Below are 19,194 nucleotides of genomic sequence, written 5' to 3' on the forward strand. Positions count from 1 at the left end.
AAGGAATTGAATGCTATATTTGAAAAAGCATGGGTAAATCCTGAGAAAAAATTCCAGATCCTTCTAAGGACGGTGGTCAAGCCTGGAAGCCGGCCTGCCTATCAAAATCCTGGAACTAAGAGCCGTCTACAACGGTCTTCTTCAGGCAGCCCCTCTTCTGAGAAATCGGGCCATTCAAGTGCAGTCGGACAACGTAACAACAGTGGCTTACATAAACCGACAAGGCAGAACGAAGAGCAGAGCGGCAATGTCAGAGGTGACAAGAATACTCCTCTGGACAGAAAAGCACGCGTTAGCGCTGTCAGCCATCTTCATTCCGGGAGTAGACAACTGGGAAGCAGACTTCTTCAGCAGACACGATCTCCATCCAGGAGAGTGGGGACTCCATCCGAGGTGTTCAAGGAAAGAACAGATCTTTGGGGTTTACCCTAAATAGGCATGATGGCCTCTCGTCTCAACAAGCTTCAACGTTATTGTTCCAGGTCGAGGGACCCATAGGCAGTGGCAGTGGTTGCCCTGGTGTCTCCGTGGGTGTTCCAGTCAGTGTACGTGTTTCCACCACTCCCACTCATCCCAAGAATCCTAAAGCTCATAAGGAGAACAAGGGTTCAAGCGATCCTCATTGCCCCAGACTGGCCAAGAAGGGCTTGGTACGCGGACCTTCTGAATCTACTACAAGAAGAGCCGAGGCCTCTTCCTCTTTGGGAGGACCTGCTGCAGCAGGTGCCGTTCGCCTATCAAGACTTACCACGGCATGGAAGTTGAGCGCCTGATTCTTGCTCAGAAGGGCATTCTGAAGAAGGTTATTCCTACCCTCATACAGGCTAGGAAAGGGGGTAACGTCTAAACATTGCCATCGTATTTGGAAGAAATATGTCTCTTGGTGTGAGTCCAAGAAGTTTCCTACGGTGGAGTTTCAACTGGGACGTTTCCTCCTCTTCCTGCAAGCAGGAGTGGATATGGGCCTGAGTTTGGGTTCTGTGAAGGTCCAGATTTCAGCCCTATCCATTTTCTTTCAGAAACAATTGGCTGCCCTCCCTTAGGTTCAGACCTTTTTGAAGGGAGTTCTGCATATCCAACCTCCCTTTGTACCGACTATGGCGCCTTGGGACCTTAACGTGGTGTTGCAGTTCCTCCAGTCGGATTGGTTTGAACCTCTACAGGAGGTAGAGGTCAAATTTCTTACATGGAAGGCGGTCACTTTGTTGGCATTGAAACTATTATGCCTACAGCACGTGGAGGCGACAGATATAGAAAATTATGCCTCAGAGAGAACTACTGGATACACAAATTAAGATCTTATACCAGAGGGGCTAAATGAATGCATCGAATTTGATCTCTAACAATAATGTGAGATCCGTCTTTCGATGTTTCATTCATTAGCTCTTATCCTTTTTATACTCCCTTCAATCCTGGACACTCAGTATGTGATTATCTATGAAGTGGTTAATTAATTTTTTGACCAATTTGTGTAGATTGATCCTCTATGTTGCTATTGGGGGGTGATTCCATTGTGAATAATCTCCTCTCTATCTCGTGGGTTAGTATCTTGTTTTGTAATCTGGTCAGTTGTTTTACTTACATCTAAGTGGATCCAGCACTAAGTACAATGAAGCGAGAGCTGTTCCCGTTAAAACCGAACTTTAGACTTGTACTTGGACTGGTTAACAAACGGAGCTCACAGTGTGCTTCTTTATATTAATAACTGTTATTCCCTGTATTTGTTTTTCATCTCCAAGATTAGTGACATCTATATAGTATTACATAGTCGCCTCCCTACAATCAATACACTTGAGGGAGCGAGATTATATCATACGCTGCACTGTGTCTAGTGTTAAATATTTATCCTCCGTGTATCCAGTGGGTATAGTGGCGTACATGGCTAGGGCACAGACTCATGGTGTAGTATGATCCTGGGTTCGAATCCAGATGATACATTAGTTTTAGCTCTATAAGTTTCCGCAGTGTCATTTTGACCTTAACATATTCCCGCTATAGACATTAAAGATACAATAAAGACATGTTCCTCTGTCCGGTGATTTTCATTTTATTAATATTCATTTATATGTCTTATCTCTGGTTTAATTATATCGGGAGGTATCAAACAATTGAGAGAATGTCTCTGTTGAGAACGGCATTTTCTACAGCACTGAACGCTATGTATGCGGCTAAATTCATTAATGTTTATTTACATGTCATTGTTTGCCATTAGTTAACTATTATTTATTTATTATCCTTATATGAGAGCCAACGTTTGTAACTTCATATATGAGAGTTTATGTCTATGCATTGGTTTTAGTCTAATTAGGCACTAATTTTAGACATCTGTTTACTATTAGCCGATCAGACTATAAATATCGGTTTCTTGGGAGGCAGGATTATACCTTTGAAAAAGTCACGCGGTACGTGACGAAACGCGTCAGGACCCCGCCTCTTCACACACCTTGCTCAGGTGTTTCATCTGGTGCAATTTGAACTGATTCAGTTGGATCAACACTTGACTGCCCAGCCATTACGAGTGATTGCCAGACAACACGCTGCTCCAAACAGCCATCCTCACCAGGCGGCTTCTCATCTCCTCTCCGCTGCACAGTGGATGTGGGCATCGCAGGCATCACGGCCGGGGACGCCCGGCTCATGACCAGCCCACTGGAGAGGTAACATCATCTGCCCACACTACCTGGTAACTATAAGCACTCTGCTAATCTGGAACTGCACTTGCTACATAACTTCCACCTCCATCTCGGCTATAATTGGCAGCCTGTGGAATACGGATTTTATAACTATCCCATTCATTTTAATCTCCAATTGATAATTGATATAAGAGACATCTTTATACCCTGAGACTAATAAGGTGTGATCTCCGTCTATATTGGTGCCTTTATATGGTGTTTCTGTTGGTTGATTTTATGATGCAATTTTAATAAATGTAAAAATCTTTTTCTCACGTCGGCTCTCTCTTTCCATAACTCCTGTCATACAGCGCAGCCGTTTTTCTTTTTTGTTTGTCTGCTCTTTCACTCCACATAGTGATATCGGCAAGCGCAGTATCTCAGGAGCTGTTTATTATAAGGATCTTTATTATTTAATTATTCCTGTTTCTGAGGCGCTGTTTTAGCAGTTAATTGGTTTTGGTTTTTCACGTTGTTGGCCTTAGCTTCTGCTAGACATGTGTCCGACCTGGGGGCTTTATCCTGTAAAAGCCTTTACTTGAGCTTCCACGAAGATAGAGCTGAGCTCCGGACTCGTCAGCAGTTTCTTCCGAAGGTTGTGTCGGCATTTCATATCAACCAACCTATTGTGGTGCCAGTGGCTACTGACTCCTCAATTTCATCAAAGTCCTTGGATGTTGTAAGGGCTCTGAATATATATGTGAAGAGAACTTCTCGTCACAGAAAGTCAGACTCTCTGTTTGTCGTCTGTGATCCCAAGAAAATTGGGTGTCCTGCTTCTAAGCAGGCTATTTCTCGCTGGATTCGGTTCACTATCCAGCACGCTTATTCTACGGCAGGGCTGCTGTGTCCAAAATCTGTTAAGGCCCACTCCTACTCGTAAGGTGGGGTCTTTCTGGGCGGCTACCTGGGGTGTCTTGGCAGTGCAACTTTGCCGAGCTGCAACTTGGTCTGGGTCGAACACGTTTGCAAAGTTCTACAAGTTTGATACTTTGGCGTCTGATGATCTGAAGTTCAGTCAATCAGTTCTGCAGGAGCCTCCGCGCTCTCCCTCCCGTTCTGGGAGCTTTGGTACTAATGTGGACCCCAGCATCATCTAGGACATAAGAGAAATTAGGATTTTGGTTACCTACCGGTAAATCCTTTTCTCGTAGTCCGTAGAGGATGCTGGGCGCCCGTCCAGTGCTTCATTCTCCTGCAAATGTTATTTGGTTCAGTACAACTTCGTTTTAGTTGAGTACTGCATTGTTACTTGGTGAGTAATGTTTCAGCTGTTGCTGAGTAGTTCAAGCTAGTTGACTTGACGTGCCTTGTATGTGTGAGCTGGTATGAATCTCACCACTATCTGTGTATAATCCTTCTCTCGAAGTATGTCGTCTCCTCGGGCACAGTTTCTAGACTGAGTCTGTTGGGAGGGGCATAGAGGGAGGAGCCAGCCCACACTCTCAAACTCTAAAAGTGCCAATGGCTCCTGGTGGACCCGTCTATACCCCATGGTACTAATGTGGACCCCAGCATCCTCCACGGACTACGAGAAAAGGATTTACCGGAAGGTAACCAAAATCCTATTTTCCAGGTGCGTAACTATAACTTCACGGGACCTATAGCAACATTTTAAAGGGTCCCGGAATGTTTATAGAGATATCCTGCTCTGCAGTGGTTGTTAAGTTTCTGCCACACAGTAGCTCTCCCAGTTTCCACTATGCCTCACTGTAGCGCCCCCAGTTTCCGCTGTGCCGCACTGTAGCGCCCCCAGTTCCCACTGTGCCTCACTGTAGTGCCCCCAGTTCCCACTGTGCCTCACTGTAGTGCCCCCAGTTCCCACTGTAGTGCCCCCCCAGTTCCCACTGTGCCTCACTGTAGCGCCCCCAGTTCCCACTGTGTCTCACTGTAGCGCCCCCAGTTCCCACTGTGCCTCACTGTAGCGCCCCCAGTTCCCACTGTGCCTCACTGTAGCGCCCCCAGTTCCCACTGTGCCTCACTGTAGCGCCCCCAGTTCCCACTGTGCCTCACTGTAGCGCCCCCAGTTCCCACTGTGCCTCACTGTAGCGCCCCCAGTTCCTACCATGCTGCACTGTGGCACCCCTAGTTCACAATACCAAGATGTTCCACACTGATACGGATGTGTGCCTCTGCAACTTTTTTCACTTAACTCTTTAGTAATTAGTATTTCCTAAATAATATTAAGGGATTGTAGAGTCTTCAACGCATTGTGCAAACACCAGATTTTCAACTTAAATGTTTCTTTAAGTGGAAGTCCTTTTGATGTGCTGTGTAGAATGTACGTAAAACAAAACATTCATGAGAAATTTTTTATTTTTAAATAAAAACAGATCTGGGAAACGAATAAGGTGTGCAAGCAGTCAGTCACTATCCTAAAGCGTGAATTTGATGTAGCAGTCGGTGAAGATACAGTATTTGTTTTAGCACCAGACAAGGAAGATCGGTTACTGGTGAGTACTTAATAATAATAAGATGTATGTACAGATATGGTATTTCTTAGCTGAAAAAGCAAGGTCTACAAAGATAGAAAGATAAAAAATTAGTTTATTGCTGTGGGGCAAATATAATACATCTCAGAATGTTTTTACTCAGTTACTTTGAGAAGTTCTGCTAAACTATTTAATGACAAGGGGCTGGCTGTCTACCCAAGTAGTGTGGGGAATGAGCCAGAATGCTTTCTAAATGTGTTTCAGTATATCGATCAACCATAATATTAAACCCACTGACAGGTGAAGTGAATATCATTATCTTGTTACAGTGTCACCTGTCAAGGGGTGGGATATATTATGCAGCATGTGAACACTCAGTTGTTGAAGTTGATGTGTTGGAAGCAGGAAAAATGGGCAAGTGAAAGGATATGATGACTTTGACAAGGGACAAATTTTGATGGCTAGACAACTTTGAGAGAGCATCTCCATAACAGCACGTCTTCTGGGAAGTTCCCAGTATGCAGTGGCTAGTACCTAACAAAAGTGGTCCAAGGAAGTACAACTGGTGAACTGGCGAAAGGGTCCTGGGCACCCAAGACTTATTGATGTGTGTGGGTATCGAAGGCCAGCCCATCTAGTCCTATGCCACAGAAGACCTACTATATGACAAATTGCTGCAAAAGTTAAAAGTTTTTTGTATGATAGAAAGATGTCAGAACACACAATGCTTTGCAGCTTTCTGCATAGCCGCAGACTGGTCATACAGTAGTGTCCACGCCATAAGTGCCTACAATGCGCACGTGAGCATCAGAATTGGACCATAGAGCAATGGAAGAAAGTGACCTGCTCTGATGAATCACGTTTTGTTTTACATCATGTGGACTGCCTGGTGCGGGTGCTTCGTTTACCTTGGGAAGAGATGGTAATGCTCTGGGCAGTGTTCTGCTGTGGAACTTGGGTCCTGCCATTAATGTGCATGTTACTTTGACACGTACCACCTAGTGAGATAAAGCGCTCTGCCACATTGCAAAAATTGTTCAGAAATGGTTTGAAGAACATGACAGAGTTCAAGGTTGGCTTTGCCTCCAAACTCCCCAGATCTCAATCGATCAAGCATGTGTGGAATGTGCTGGAAAGACAAGTCCGAGCCATGGAGACACCACCTCGCAACTGACAGGACTTAAAGGATCTACTGCTAGTGTCTGGTGCCAGGTACCACAGGACACCTTCAGAGGACTCGACATCATGAGGCGGGGTGGATCTACATAATATTAGGCTGGTGTTTTTAATGTTATGGCTGATGGCTGTACATTTGATGCTTCAAAATATAGAAAAACCATGAACCCATTTCCCACCACCAAACATGTCATGTTTTCAAGATTTTTGTCTGTGGGATAAATGACTGACTGAGCAAAATAGTATAACTCAACTGAGTATGAGTTAAGAGCCACTGCTGTTAACCATTTTATGACCAATTAGTTAATGCATTTATACTTTTCTCTATCGTCCTAGTGGATGCTGGGGTTCCTGAAAGGACCATGGGGAATAGCGGCTCCGCAGGAGACAGGGCACAAAAAGTAAAGCTTTTCCAGATCAGGTGGTGTGCACTGGCTCCTCCCCCCATGACCCTCCTCCAGACTCCAGTTAGATTTTTGTGCCCGGCCGAGAAGGGTGCAATCTAGGTGGCTCTCCTAAAGAGCTGCTTAGAGAAAGTTTAGCTTAGGTTTTTTATTTTACAGTGAGTCCTGCTGGCAACAGGATCACTGCAACGAGGGACTGAGGGGAGAAGAAGTGAACTCACCTGCGTGCAGGATGGATTGGCTTCTTGGCTACTGGACATTAGCTCCAGAGGGACGATCACAGGTACAGCCTGGATGGTCACCGGAGCCGCGCCGCCGGCCCCCTTGCAGATGCTGAAATTAGAAGAGGTCCAGAATCGGCGGCTGAAGACTCTGACAGTCTTCTAAAGGTAGCGCACAGCACTGCAGCTGTGCGCCATTTTCCTCTCAGCACACTTCACACGCTGTCACTGAGGGTGCAGGGCGCTGGGGGGGGGCGCCCTGGGAGGCAAATGTAAACCTATATACTGGCTAAAAATACCTCACATATAGCCCCCAGAGGCTATATGGAGATATTTAACCCCTGCCAAACTTCACTAAAGAGCGGGAGACGAGCCCGCCGTAAAAGGGGCGGGGCCTATCTCCTCAGCACACAGCGCCATTTTTTCTCTCACAGAAAGGCTGGAGAGAAGGCTCCCAGGCTCTCCCCTGCACTGCACTACAGAAACAGGGTTTAAACAGAGAGGGGGGGCACAAATTGGCGATATAAATATATATATAAAGATGCTATTAGGGAGAAACACTTATATAAGGTTGTCCCTATGTAATTATAGCGTTTTTTGGTGTGTGCTGGCAAACTCTCCCTCTGTCTCTCCAAAGGGCTAGTGGGGTCCTGTCCTCTGTCAGAGCATTCCAGGTGTGTGTGCTGTGTGTCGGTACGTGTGTGTCGACATGTATGAGGACGATGCTGGAGGAGGCGGAGAAATTGCCTGTAATGGTGATGTCACTCTCTAGGGAGTCGACACCGGAATGGATGGCTTATTTAGGGAATTACGTGAGAATGTCAACACGCTGCAAGGTCGGTTGACGACATGAGACGACCGACAAACAATTAGTAACGGTCCAGGCGTCTCAGAAACACCGTCAGGGTTTTTTTATAAAAAACGCCCATTTACCTCAGTCGGTCGACACAGACACGGACACTGAATCCAGTGTCGACGGTGAATAAACAAACGTATTCCTCATTAGGGCCACACGTTAAGGGAATGAAGGAGCTGTTACATATTTCTGATACTACAAGTACCACAGAAAAGGGTATTATGTGGAAGTGAAAAAACTACCTGTAGTTTTTCCTGAATCAGATAAAATAAAATGAAGTGTGTGATGATGCGTGGGTTTACCCCGATAGCAAATATTGGCGTTATACCTTTTCCCGCCAGAAGTTAGGGCGCGTTGGGAAGCACCCATTAGGGTGGATAAGGCGCTCACACACTTATCAAGTGGCGTTACCGTCTCCAAATACGGCCGCCCTCAAGGAGCCAGCTGATAGGCAGCTGGAAAAATATCCTAAAAAGTATATACACACAGACGGTGGTTATACTGCGACCAGCGATCGCCATCAGCCTGGAGATGCAGTGCTGGGTTGGCTTGGTCGAATTCCCTGACTAAAAATATTTTATTGATATAGAGCATTTAATAGGATGCATTCTATATATATGTATGCGAGATGCACAGAGGGATATTTGCACTCTGGCATCAAGATAAGTGCGTTGTCCATATCTCCCAGAAGATGTCATGGACACGACAGTGGTCAGGTGATACAGATCCCATACGGCACATGGAAGTATTGCCGTATAAAGGGAAGGAGTTATTTGGGGTCGGTCCGTCGGACCTGGGGGCCACGGCCACAGCTGGGAAATCCAACCTTTTTACCCCAAGTTACATCTCAGCAGAAAAAGACACTGTCTTTTCAGCCTCAATCCTTCCGTTCCCATGTGGGCAAGCGGGCAAAAGGCCAGTCATATCTGCCCAGACATAGAGGAAAGGGAAGTAGACTGCAGCAGGCAGCCCCTTCCCAGGAAAAGAAGCCCTCCACCAGTGGGGGGGTAGTCTCAAGAGTCTCAGCGCGCAGTGGGATCACTCGCAAGTTGACCCCTAGATCATACAAGTATTATCCCAGGGGTACAGATTGGAGAGTCGAGACATTTTTTCCTCGCAGGTTCCTGAAGCCTGCTTTACCAACGGCTCCCTCCGACAAGGAGGCAGTATTGGGAAAAAATTCACAAGCTGTATTTCCAGCAGGTGATAATCAAAGTACCCCTCCTACAACAAGGAAAAGGGTATTAGTCCTCCACACTATATTGTGGTACTGAAGCCAGACGGCTTGGTGAGACATAGTCTAAATCTGAAATCTTTGAACACTTACATAAAAAGGTTCAAATCAAGATGGAGTCACTCAGAGCAGTGATAGAGAACCGGAAAAAAGGGGACTATATGGTGTCCCTGGACATCAAGGATTACCTCCATGTCCAAATTTGCCCTTCTCAACAAGGGTACCTCTGGTTCGTGATACAGAACTGTCAATATCAGTTTCAGACGCTGCCGTTGAATTATCCACGGCACCCCGGGCCTTTACCAAGGTAATGGCCGAAAAGATGATTCTTAAAAGAAGAAAGGCATCTAAATTATCCCTTACTTGGACGATATCCTGAAAGGGACAAGTTTCCAGAGAACAGTTGGAGGTCGGAAAAGAACTATCTAAAGTAGTTCTACGACAGCACGAGTGGATTCTAAATATTCCAAAAATCGCAGCTGTTTTCCGATGATACGTCTGCTGTTCCTAGGAATGATTCTGGGCATAGTCCAGAAAGAGGTATTTCTCCTGGAGGGGAAAGCCAGGGAGTTATCCGACCTAGTCAGAAACCTCCTAAATCCAGGCCAAGTATCAGTGCATCAATGCACAGGAGTCCTGGGAAAAATGGTGGCTTCTTACGAAGCGATTCCATTCGGCAGATCTCACGCAAAAACTTTTCAGGGGGATTTGCTGGACGAATGGTCCGGATCGCATTTTCAGATGCATCAGCGGATAACCCTGTCTCCAAGGACAAGGGTGTCTCTTCTGTGGGGGCTGCAGAGTGCTCATCTTCTAGAGGGCAGCACATTCAGCATTCAGGACTGTGTTCTGGTGACCACGGATGCCAGCCTGAGAGGCTGGGGAACAGTCACACAAGGAAGAAATTTCCAAGGAAGTGTGGTCAAGTCTGGAGATTTCTCTCCACATGAATATACTGGAGCTAAGGGCAATTTACGATGCTCTGAGCCTAGGAAGACCTCTGCTTCAAAGTCAACCGGTGCTGATCCAGTAGGACATCATCATGGCAGTCGCCCACGTAAACAGACGGGGCGGCACAAGAAGCAGGAGGGCAATGACAGCAAGGATTCTTCGCTGGGCGAAAGATCATGTGATAACACTGTCAGCAGTGTTCATTCCGGGAGTGGACAACTAGGAAGATTTCCTCAGCATAAATGAATTCCACCCGGAAAAGTGGGAACTTCATCTGGAAGTTTCCACATGTTTGTAAACCGTTGGGAAAGACCAAAGGTGGTTATGATGGCGTCCCACATGAAGCGCCAGGTCTAGAGACCCTCAGGCAATAGCTGGGACGCTCTGGTAACACCGTGGGTGTACCAGTCGGTGTATGTGTTCCCTCCTCGGCCTTTCATACCCAGTGTATGGAGAATGATAGGAAGGAGAGGAGTAAGAACTATACTCGGGGTTCCGGTTTGGGCCAAGAAGAACTTGGTACCCGGAACTTCAAGAGATACTAGAAAGGATCTTGATTCAGCAAGAATCATGTCTGTTCCATGACTTACCGCAGCTGCGTTGACGCCAGGGCGGGTGAACGCCGGATCCTAAGGGAAAAAGGCATTCCGGAAGAGGTCATCCCTACCCTGGTCAGAGCCAGGAAGGAGGTGACCGCACAACATTATCACCGCTTAGGTGAAAATATGTTCCATGGTGTGAGGCCAGGAAGGCTCCACGGAAGAATTTCAACTAGGTTAATTCCTACATTTCCTGCAAGCAGGAGTGTATATGGGTCTCAAATTGGGGTCCATTAAGGTTCAAATTTCGACCGGTCGATTTTCTTCCAGAAAGAAATTGGCTTCAGTTCCTGAAGTCCAGAAGTTGTTAAGGGAGTACTGCATATACAACCCCTTTTTGATGTCTCCAGTGGCACTGGGCGATCTCAACGTAGTTTGGGATTCCTAAAATCACATTGTTTTAAACAACTCAAATCTGTGGATTTGATATATCTCACATGGAAAGTGACCATGCTGTTGGTCCTGGCCTCGGCCAGGCGAGTGTCAGAATTGGCGGCTTTATCTCACAAAGCCATATCTGATTGTCCATTCGGACAGAGCAAAGCTGTGGACTCGTCCCCAGTTTCTCCCTAAGGTGGTGTCAGCGTTTCACCTGAACCAGCTTATTGTGGTGCCTGCGGCTACTAGGGACTTGGAGGACTCCAAGTTGCTGGATGTTGTCAGGACCCTGAAAATATAGTTTCCAGGTCGGCTGGAGTCAGGAAATCTGACTTGCTGTTTATCCTGTATGCACCCAACAAGCTGGGTGCTCCTGCTTCTAAGCAGACTATTGCTCGTTGGATTTGTAGTACAATTCAGCTTGCACATTCTGTGGCAGGCTTGCCACAGCAAAAAATATGTAAATGCCCATTCCACAAGGAAGGTGGGCTCATCTTGGGCGGCTGCCCGAGGGGTCTCGGCATTACAACTCTGCCGAGCAGCTACGTGGTCGGGGGAGAACACGTTTGTAAAATTTTACAAATTTGATACCCTGGCAAAAGAGGACCTGGAGTTCTCTCATTCGGTGCTGCAGAGTCATCCGCACTCTCCCGCCCGTTTGGGAGCTTTGGTATAATCCCCATGGTCCTTTCAGGAACCCCAGCATCCACTAGGACGATAGAGAAAATAAGAATTTACTTACCGATAATTCTATTTCTCGGAGTCCGTAGTGGATGCTGGGCGCCCATCCCAAGTGCGGATTATTCTGCAATACTTGTACATAGTTATTGTTACAAAAATCGGGTTATTGTTGTAGGAAGCCGTCTTTCAGAGGCTCCCTTTGTTATCATACTGTTAACTGGGTTTAGATCACAAGTTGTACGGTGTGATTGGTGTGGCTGGTATGAGTCTTACCCGGGATTCAAAATCCTCCCTTATTGTGTACGCTCGTCCGGGCACAGTACCTAACTGGAGTCTGGAGGAGGGTCATGGGGGGAGGAGCCAGTGCACACCACCTGATCTGGAAAAGCTTTACTTTTTGTGCCCTGTCTCCTGCGGAGCCGCTATTCCCCATGGTCCTTTCAGGAACCCCAGCATCCACTACGGACTCCGAGAAATAGAATTATCGGTAAGTAAATTCTTATTATAATTATGCTGTTTTTCCAAGTAAATTGTTAACTGAAAATATTATTTGGGAAAAAATATTGTCCATTGAATATTTCTCTAATGTCCTAGTGGATGCTGGGGACTCCGTAAGGACCATGGGGAATAGACGGGCTCCGCAGGAGACATGGGCACTTTAAGAAAGAATTTAGATTCTGGTGTGCTCTGGCTCCTCCCTCTATTTCCCTCCTCCAGACCTCAGTTTGAATCTGTGCCCGGACGAGCTGGGTGCTGTTTAGTGAGCTCTCCTGAGCTTGCTATAAGAAAGTATTTTGTTAGGTTTTTTATTTTCAGGGAGCTCTGCTGGCAACAGACTCCCTGCATCGTGGGACTGAGGGGAGAGAAGCAGCCCTACTCTCTGCAGATAGGTCCTGCTTCTTAGGCTACTGGACACCATTAGCTCCAGAGGGATCGTACACAGGATCTCACCCTTTGTCGTCAGATCCCGGAGCCGCGCCGCCGTCCCCCTCGCAGAGCCGGAAGACAGAAGCCGGGTGAAATAAGCAAGAAGGCTTCAAAAGCGGCGGCAGAAGACTCCAGTCTTCACTGAGGTAGCGCACAGCACTGCAGCTGTGCGCCATTGCTCCCACACTAACCCACACACTCCGGTCACTGTAGGGCGCAGGGGGGGGCGCCCTGGGCATCAATTAGGACCTCTTGGCAAAAGTTGGACATATATACAGTTGGGCACTGTATATATGTATGAGCCCCCGCCATAATATTGTACAGAAACGTGGGACAGAAGCCTGCCGCTGAGGGGGCGGGGCTTCTTCCTCAGCACTCACCAGCGCCATTTTTTCTCCACAGCTCCGCTGAGAGGAAGCTTCCCAGGCTCTCCCCTGCAGATTCACGGTAGAAGAGGGTAAAAAGAGAGGGGGGCACATAAATTAGGCGCAAAAACATAATATACAGCAGCTACTGGGTCAACACTAAGTTACTGTGTGATTCCTGGGACATATTGCGCTGGGGTGTGTGCTGGCATACTCTCTCTCTGTCTCTCCAAAGGGCCTTGTGGGGGAACTGTCTTCAAAAAAGAGCATCCCCTGTGTGTGTGGTGTGTCGGTACGCTTGTGTCGACATGTTTGACGAGGAAGGCTATGTGGAAACAGTGCAGGAGCAAATGAATGTGGTGTCTCCGCCGACAGCGCCGACACCTGATTGGATGGATATGTGGAAGGTTTTAAATGATAATGTTAATTCCTTGCATAAAAGGTTGGATAAAGCTGAAACCTTAGAACAGTCGGGGTCTCAGCCCATGCCTGATCCTATGTCGCAGAGGCCGTCAGGGTCTCAGAAGCGCCCACTATCCCAAATTGTTGACACAGATACCGACATGGATTCTGACTCCAGTGTCTATTACGATGATGCAAAGTTACAGCCTAAATTGGCTAAAGCCATCCGTTATATGATTATAGCAATGAAGGATGTGTTGCACATCACAGAGGAAACCCCAGTCCCTGACAAGAGGGTTCATATGTATGGGGAAAAAAGGCAGGTGGTGACCTTTCCCCCTTCACATGAGCTAAATGAGTTATGTGAAAAGGCTTGGGAATCTCCAGATAAAAAACTGCAGATTTCCAATCGGATGCTTATGGCGTATCCTTTCCCGCCAACGGACAGGTTACGCTGGGAATCCTCCCCTAGGGTGGACAAAGCTCTAACACGCTTATCCAAGAGGGTAGCCCTGCCGTCACAGGATACGGCCACCCTGAAAGATGCTGCTGATAGAAAGCAAGAGGGTACCCTGAAGTCCATTTATACACATTCAGGTACCTTACTAAGGCCGGCAATTGCGTCGGCCTGGGTGTGTAGTGCTGTAGCAGCATGGACGGATACCTTATCTGAGGAACTGGATACCTTAGACAAGGATACTATATTAATGACCCTGGGGCATATAAAAGACGCTGTCCTATATATGAGAGATGCTCAAAGAGACATTAGCCTACTGGGCTCTAGAATAAATGCAATGTCGATTTCTGCCAGAAGGGTCATGTGGACTCGGCAATGGACAGGCGATGCCGACTCAAAAAGGCACATGGAGGTTTTACATTACAAGGGTGAGGAATTGTTTGGGGAGGGTCTCTCGGACCTGGTCTCCACAGCTACTGCTGGAAAGTCAAATTTTTTGCCATATGTTCCCTCACAACCTAAGAAAGCACCGTATTACCAAATGCAGTCCTTTCAATCACAAAAAGGCAAGAAAGTCCGAGGTGCGTCCTTTCTTGCCAGAGGCAGGGGCAGAGGAAGGAAGCTGCACAACACAGATAGTTCCCAGGAACAGAAGTCCTCCCCGGCTTCCACTAAATCCGCCGCATGACGCTGGGGCTCCACAGGCGGAGCTAGGCCCGGTGGGGGCGCGTCTCCGAAATTTCAGCCACAAGTGGGTTCACTCCCAGGTGGATCCCTGGGCAATAGTGATTGTGTCTCAGGGATACAAGCTGGAATTCGAAGAGATGCCCCCTCACCGATACCTCAAATCGGCCCTGCCATCTTCCCCCTTAGAGAGGGAAATAGTGTTAGCTGCAATTCACAAATTGTATCTTCAGCAGGTGGTGGTCAAGGTTCCCCTTCTTCAACAAGGAAAGGGTTATTATTCGACCATGTTTGTGGTACCGAAACCGGACGGTTCGGTCAGACCCATATTGAATTTAAAATCCCTGAACATATACCTGAAAAGGTTCAAGTTCAAGATGGAATCGCTCAGAGCGGTCATCGCAAGCCTGGAAGGGGGGGATTTTATGGTGTCTCTGGACATAAAGGATGCGTACCTTCATGTCCCCATTTATCCAGCTCATCAGGCGTACCTCAGATTTGTGGTACAGGATTGTCATTACCAATTCCAGACATTGCCGTTTGGTCTCTCCACGGCACCGAGAATATTTACCAAGGTAATGGCGGAAATGATGGTGCTCCTGCGAAAGCAAGGAGTCACAATTATCCCATACTTGGACGATCTCCTCATAAAGGCGAGGTCCAGAGAGCAGTTGCTGATCAGTGTAGCACGCTCTCAGGAAGTGTTACAACAGCACGGCTGGATTCTAAATATTCCAAAGTCGCAGTTGATTCCTACGACTCGTCTGCCCTTCCTGGGCATGATTCTGGACACCAGAAGAGGGTTTATCTCCCGATGGAGAAGGCTCAGGAGCTCATGACACTGGTCAGAGACCTATTAAAACCAAAACAGGTGTCGGTGCATCACTAAACGCGAGTCCTGGGAAAGATGGTGGCATCATTTGAGGCCATTCCCTTCGGCAGGTTCCATGTAAGGACCTTTCAATGGGATCTGTTGGACAAGTGGTTCGGATCACATCTTCAGATGCATCGGCTGATCACCCTATCCCCCAGGGCCAGGGTGTCTCTCCTGTGGTGGCTGCAGAGTGCTCACCTTCTCGAGGGCCGCAGATTCGGCATTCAGGACTGGGTCCTGGTGACCACGGATGCAAGCCTCCGAGGGTGGGGGGCAGTCACACAGGGAAGAAATTTCCAAGGTCTGTGGTCAAGTCAGGAGACTTGCCTTCACATCAACATCCTGGAACTAAGGGCCATATACAACGCCCTACGTCAAGCGGAGACCCTGCTTCGCGACCAATCGGTTCTGATTCAGTCAGACAACATCACCGCAGTGGCTCATGTAAACCGCCAAGGCGGCACAAGGAGCAGGGTGGCGATGGCGGAAGCCACCAAAATTCTTCGCTGGGCGGAGAATCACGTAAGCGCGCTGTCAGCAGTGTTCATTCCGGGAGTGGACAACTGGGAAGCACACTTCCTCAGCAGGCACGACCTCCACCTAGGAGAGTGGGGACTTCATCAAGAAGTCTTCACGCAGATTGCAAGTCGGTGGGAACTGCCACAGGTGGACATGATGGCATCCCGCCTCAACAAAAAAGCTGCAGAGGTATTGCGCCAGGTCAAGAGACCCTCAGGCGATAGCTGTAGACGCACTAGTGACACCGTGGGTGTTCCAGTCGGTTTATGTATTTCCTCCTCTTCCTCTCATACCAAAGGTGCTGAGAATCATAAGAAGAAGAGGAGTGAGAACAATACTCATTGTTCCGGATTGGCCAAGAAGGACCTGGTATCCAGATCTGCAAGAAATGCTCACAGAGGACCCATGGCCTCTGCCACTAAGACAGGACTTGTTGCAACAGGGGCCCTGTCTGTTCCAAGACTTACCGCAGCTGCGTTTGACGGCATGGCGGTTGAACGCCGGATCCTAGCAGAAAAAAGCATTCCGGATGAGGTTATTCCTACGCTGATAAAGGCTAGGAAGGACGTGACGGCTAAACATTATCACCGTATATGGCGAAAATATGTTGCTTGGTGTGAGGCCAGGAATGCCCCCACGGAGGAATTCCAGCTGGGCCGTTTCCTTCACTTCCTACAGTCGGGAGTGACTTTGGGCCTAAAATTGGGTTCCATTAAGGTCCAGATTTCGGCCCTGTCTATTTTCTTTCAAAAAGAACTGGCTTCTCTGCCTGAAGTTCAGACGTTTGTAAAGGGAGTGCTGCATATTCAGCCCCCTTTTGTGCCTCCAGTGGCACCTTGGGATCTTAACGTGGTGTTGAGTTTCCTGAAGTCACACTGGTTTGAGCCACTTAAAACCGTGGAGTTAAAATATCTCACGTGGAAGGTGGTCATGCTATTAGCCTTGTCTTCGGCTAGGCGTGTGTCAGAATTAGCGGCTTTGTCACATAAAAGCCCCTATCTGGTTTTCCATATGGACAGGGCAGAATTGCGGACCCGTCCACAATTTCTGCCAAAAGTGGTGTCATCTTTTCATATGAACCAACCTATTGTGGTGCCTGTGGCTACTCGTGACTTGGAGGATTCCGAGTTACTAGATGTGGTCAGGGCTTTGAAGGTTTATGTAGCCAGAACGGTTAGAGTCAGGAAAACTGAGTCGCTGTTTATCCTGTATGCATCCAACAAGCTGGGTGCTCCTGCTTCAAAGCAAAACTATTGCTCGCTGGATCTGTAACACGATTCAGCAGGCTCACTTTGCGGCTGGATTGCCGCTGCCAAAATCAGTTAAGGCCCATTCCACTAGGAAGGTGGGCTCTTCTTGGGCGGCTGCCCAAGCATTACAGCTTTGCCGAGCAGCTACTTGGTCAGGTTCGAACACTTTTGCAAAGTTCTACAAGTTTGATACCCTGGCTGAGGAGGACCTTGTGTTTGCTCATTCGGTGCTGCAGAGTCATCCGCACTCTCCCGTCCGTTTGGGAGCTTTGGTATAATCCCCATGGTCCTTACGGAGTCCCCAGCATCCACTAGGACGTTAGAGAAAATAAGATTTTATTTACCGGTAAATCTATTTCTCGTAGTCCGTAGTGGATGCTGGGTGCCCGTCCCAAGTGCGGACTTCTTCTGCAATACTTGTATATAGTTATTGCTTAAATAAGGGTTATGTTATAGTTGCATCAGGGTTGATCTGATGCTCTGTTGTTGTTCATACTGTTAACTGGGTAAGTTTATCACAAGTTATACGGTGTGACTGGTATGAGTCTTGCCCTGGATTCCAAAATCCTTTCCTGGTACTGTCAGCTCTTCCGGGCACAGTTTCTCTAACTGAGGTCTGGAGGAGGGACATAGAGGGAGGAGCCAGAGCACACCAGAATCTAAATTCTTTCATAAAGTGCCCTGTCTCCTGCGGAGCCCGTCTATTCCCCATGGTCCTTACGGAGTCCCCAGCATCCACTACGGACTACGAGAAATAGATTTACCGGTAAGTAAAATCTTATTTTTTTTTTATTATTTGCATGGCCAGTGGTGAGCTATATTCAGGGATTCTTACCACCTTCAAATGAGCTGCATCCAGAATGTTGCTTATCAACGCATGTAATGTTTCTTATGCATGACTCATATTCCTATGTCTTGCAAAATTGTATCCAGTGTTTTTGCTACATTTAAAAAGTACAAAAAAAGGAGCTGCATCCATTAGCTAGACAAAATAAAATCACGAAAAAAAAATCACTTTTTGTCCCAGAATGATTATCATTTCTCAGTTTGCTACATGTATACCTACAGTAGCTTCTCCTATTTTAAATTTGTGACATATAGAGAATGCAGTAGGTGGTCAAAGTACGAGATGATCCAAATTATAATGCTTTCTTCAAGCCACTCACACTTTATATCCTTAATGGTCATTGGTAACTAGTTTTGCTCTGACCCTCGTGTCTGAAAACCTTTTCATTTTCTCTCTCTGTATAATTTGCAAATCTCAGTACAGCCAGTCTTATGTTTGTGCATTCTGCAAATCCTTGTCGGTGGAAAGCTGTAATCACATTTACATAAATTGTAGCACTAACTGGAAAGTATTCAATGTATGGAGATGATGGGTGGGTGGATAATCTTAAGGCGCTCTTATTCATGTCTGCTAACATATATTCACACATATATCTGTCCTATAAATGGCATGATGGATATATCTTTACCGTAGATATTTTTATCATGTTTCTTTTTTTCTTTTTGCTTACATTTCTTAATTTAACTGTTTGAGTATATGAAATACATTGTATCATTTTTAGGAAACATTAATTTGTAATTGGTAATGCCTGTTACTATGTCTCATGGGTGAACAAGAAGGTCACTGATTGACCAAGTTACTGATTTTTGCAAAACATTTTTTATATATTGCCAGTTAATTAACGGAAACACTGGAGATGTTGTTTGTCAAAGCAGCAGACAGGTGTCCAACCTAACATGTTGCTGCATGAGTTCTGACCAGCGCCTGGCAGCTGTTGGTAGGGAAGATGGATGTGTCCAGGTAGGTCCGCTCTCTGTGAGCATGTGTGTTCTCTTTGTTCATGTATGTTTAACAAGCAGATGAGAGGATGGGGGAACCGACATGCGGCGCTGACTTGCTCTGTGCTGGGCGTCCCCCCTCATGTCAGTGTAAAGGGTTGTAGTTGTGCAATTTTTCACACTCCTACACCCATGCTGAATCGGGCCCAATGTCCGATGTATCCTCATCCATCTAGCTGCACAGCCTCAATCTGACATGCACTGCGAGATGCCTGGTGCAAGTGAGCAGCCAGGTCCCGTGCAACTCTGCTAGCGTCGGGCTTCTTT

The 19,194-nt window shown here is 47.0% G+C and overlaps 1 protein-coding gene across 4 annotated transcripts in view; it reads left to right on the plus strand.

Moving 5' to 3' along the window:
* Positions 1-19,194, plus strand: part of APAF1 (apoptotic peptidase activating factor 1) — a 188,583-nt gene that overhangs the window by 155,712 nt on the left and 13,677 nt on the right. For all 4 annotated transcript variants that reach the window (XM_063927851.1, XM_063927849.1, XM_063927850.1 and 1 more), the window contains exons 20-21: positions 5,006-5,125; positions 18,764-18,889. In XM_063927851.1, the coding sequence (XP_063783921.1) occupies positions 5,006-5,125; positions 18,764-18,889 (246 nt within the window). The remainder of the gene's footprint in view (positions 1-5,005; positions 5,126-18,763; positions 18,890-19,194) is intronic.

The sequence above is a fragment of the Pseudophryne corroboree genome, chromosome 6 (assembly GCF_028390025.1).
Source record: "Pseudophryne corroboree isolate aPseCor3 chromosome 6, aPseCor3.hap2, whole genome shotgun sequence".
In the NCBI taxonomy this organism is placed as follows: Eukaryota; Metazoa; Chordata; class Amphibia; order Anura; family Myobatrachidae; genus Pseudophryne; species Pseudophryne corroboree.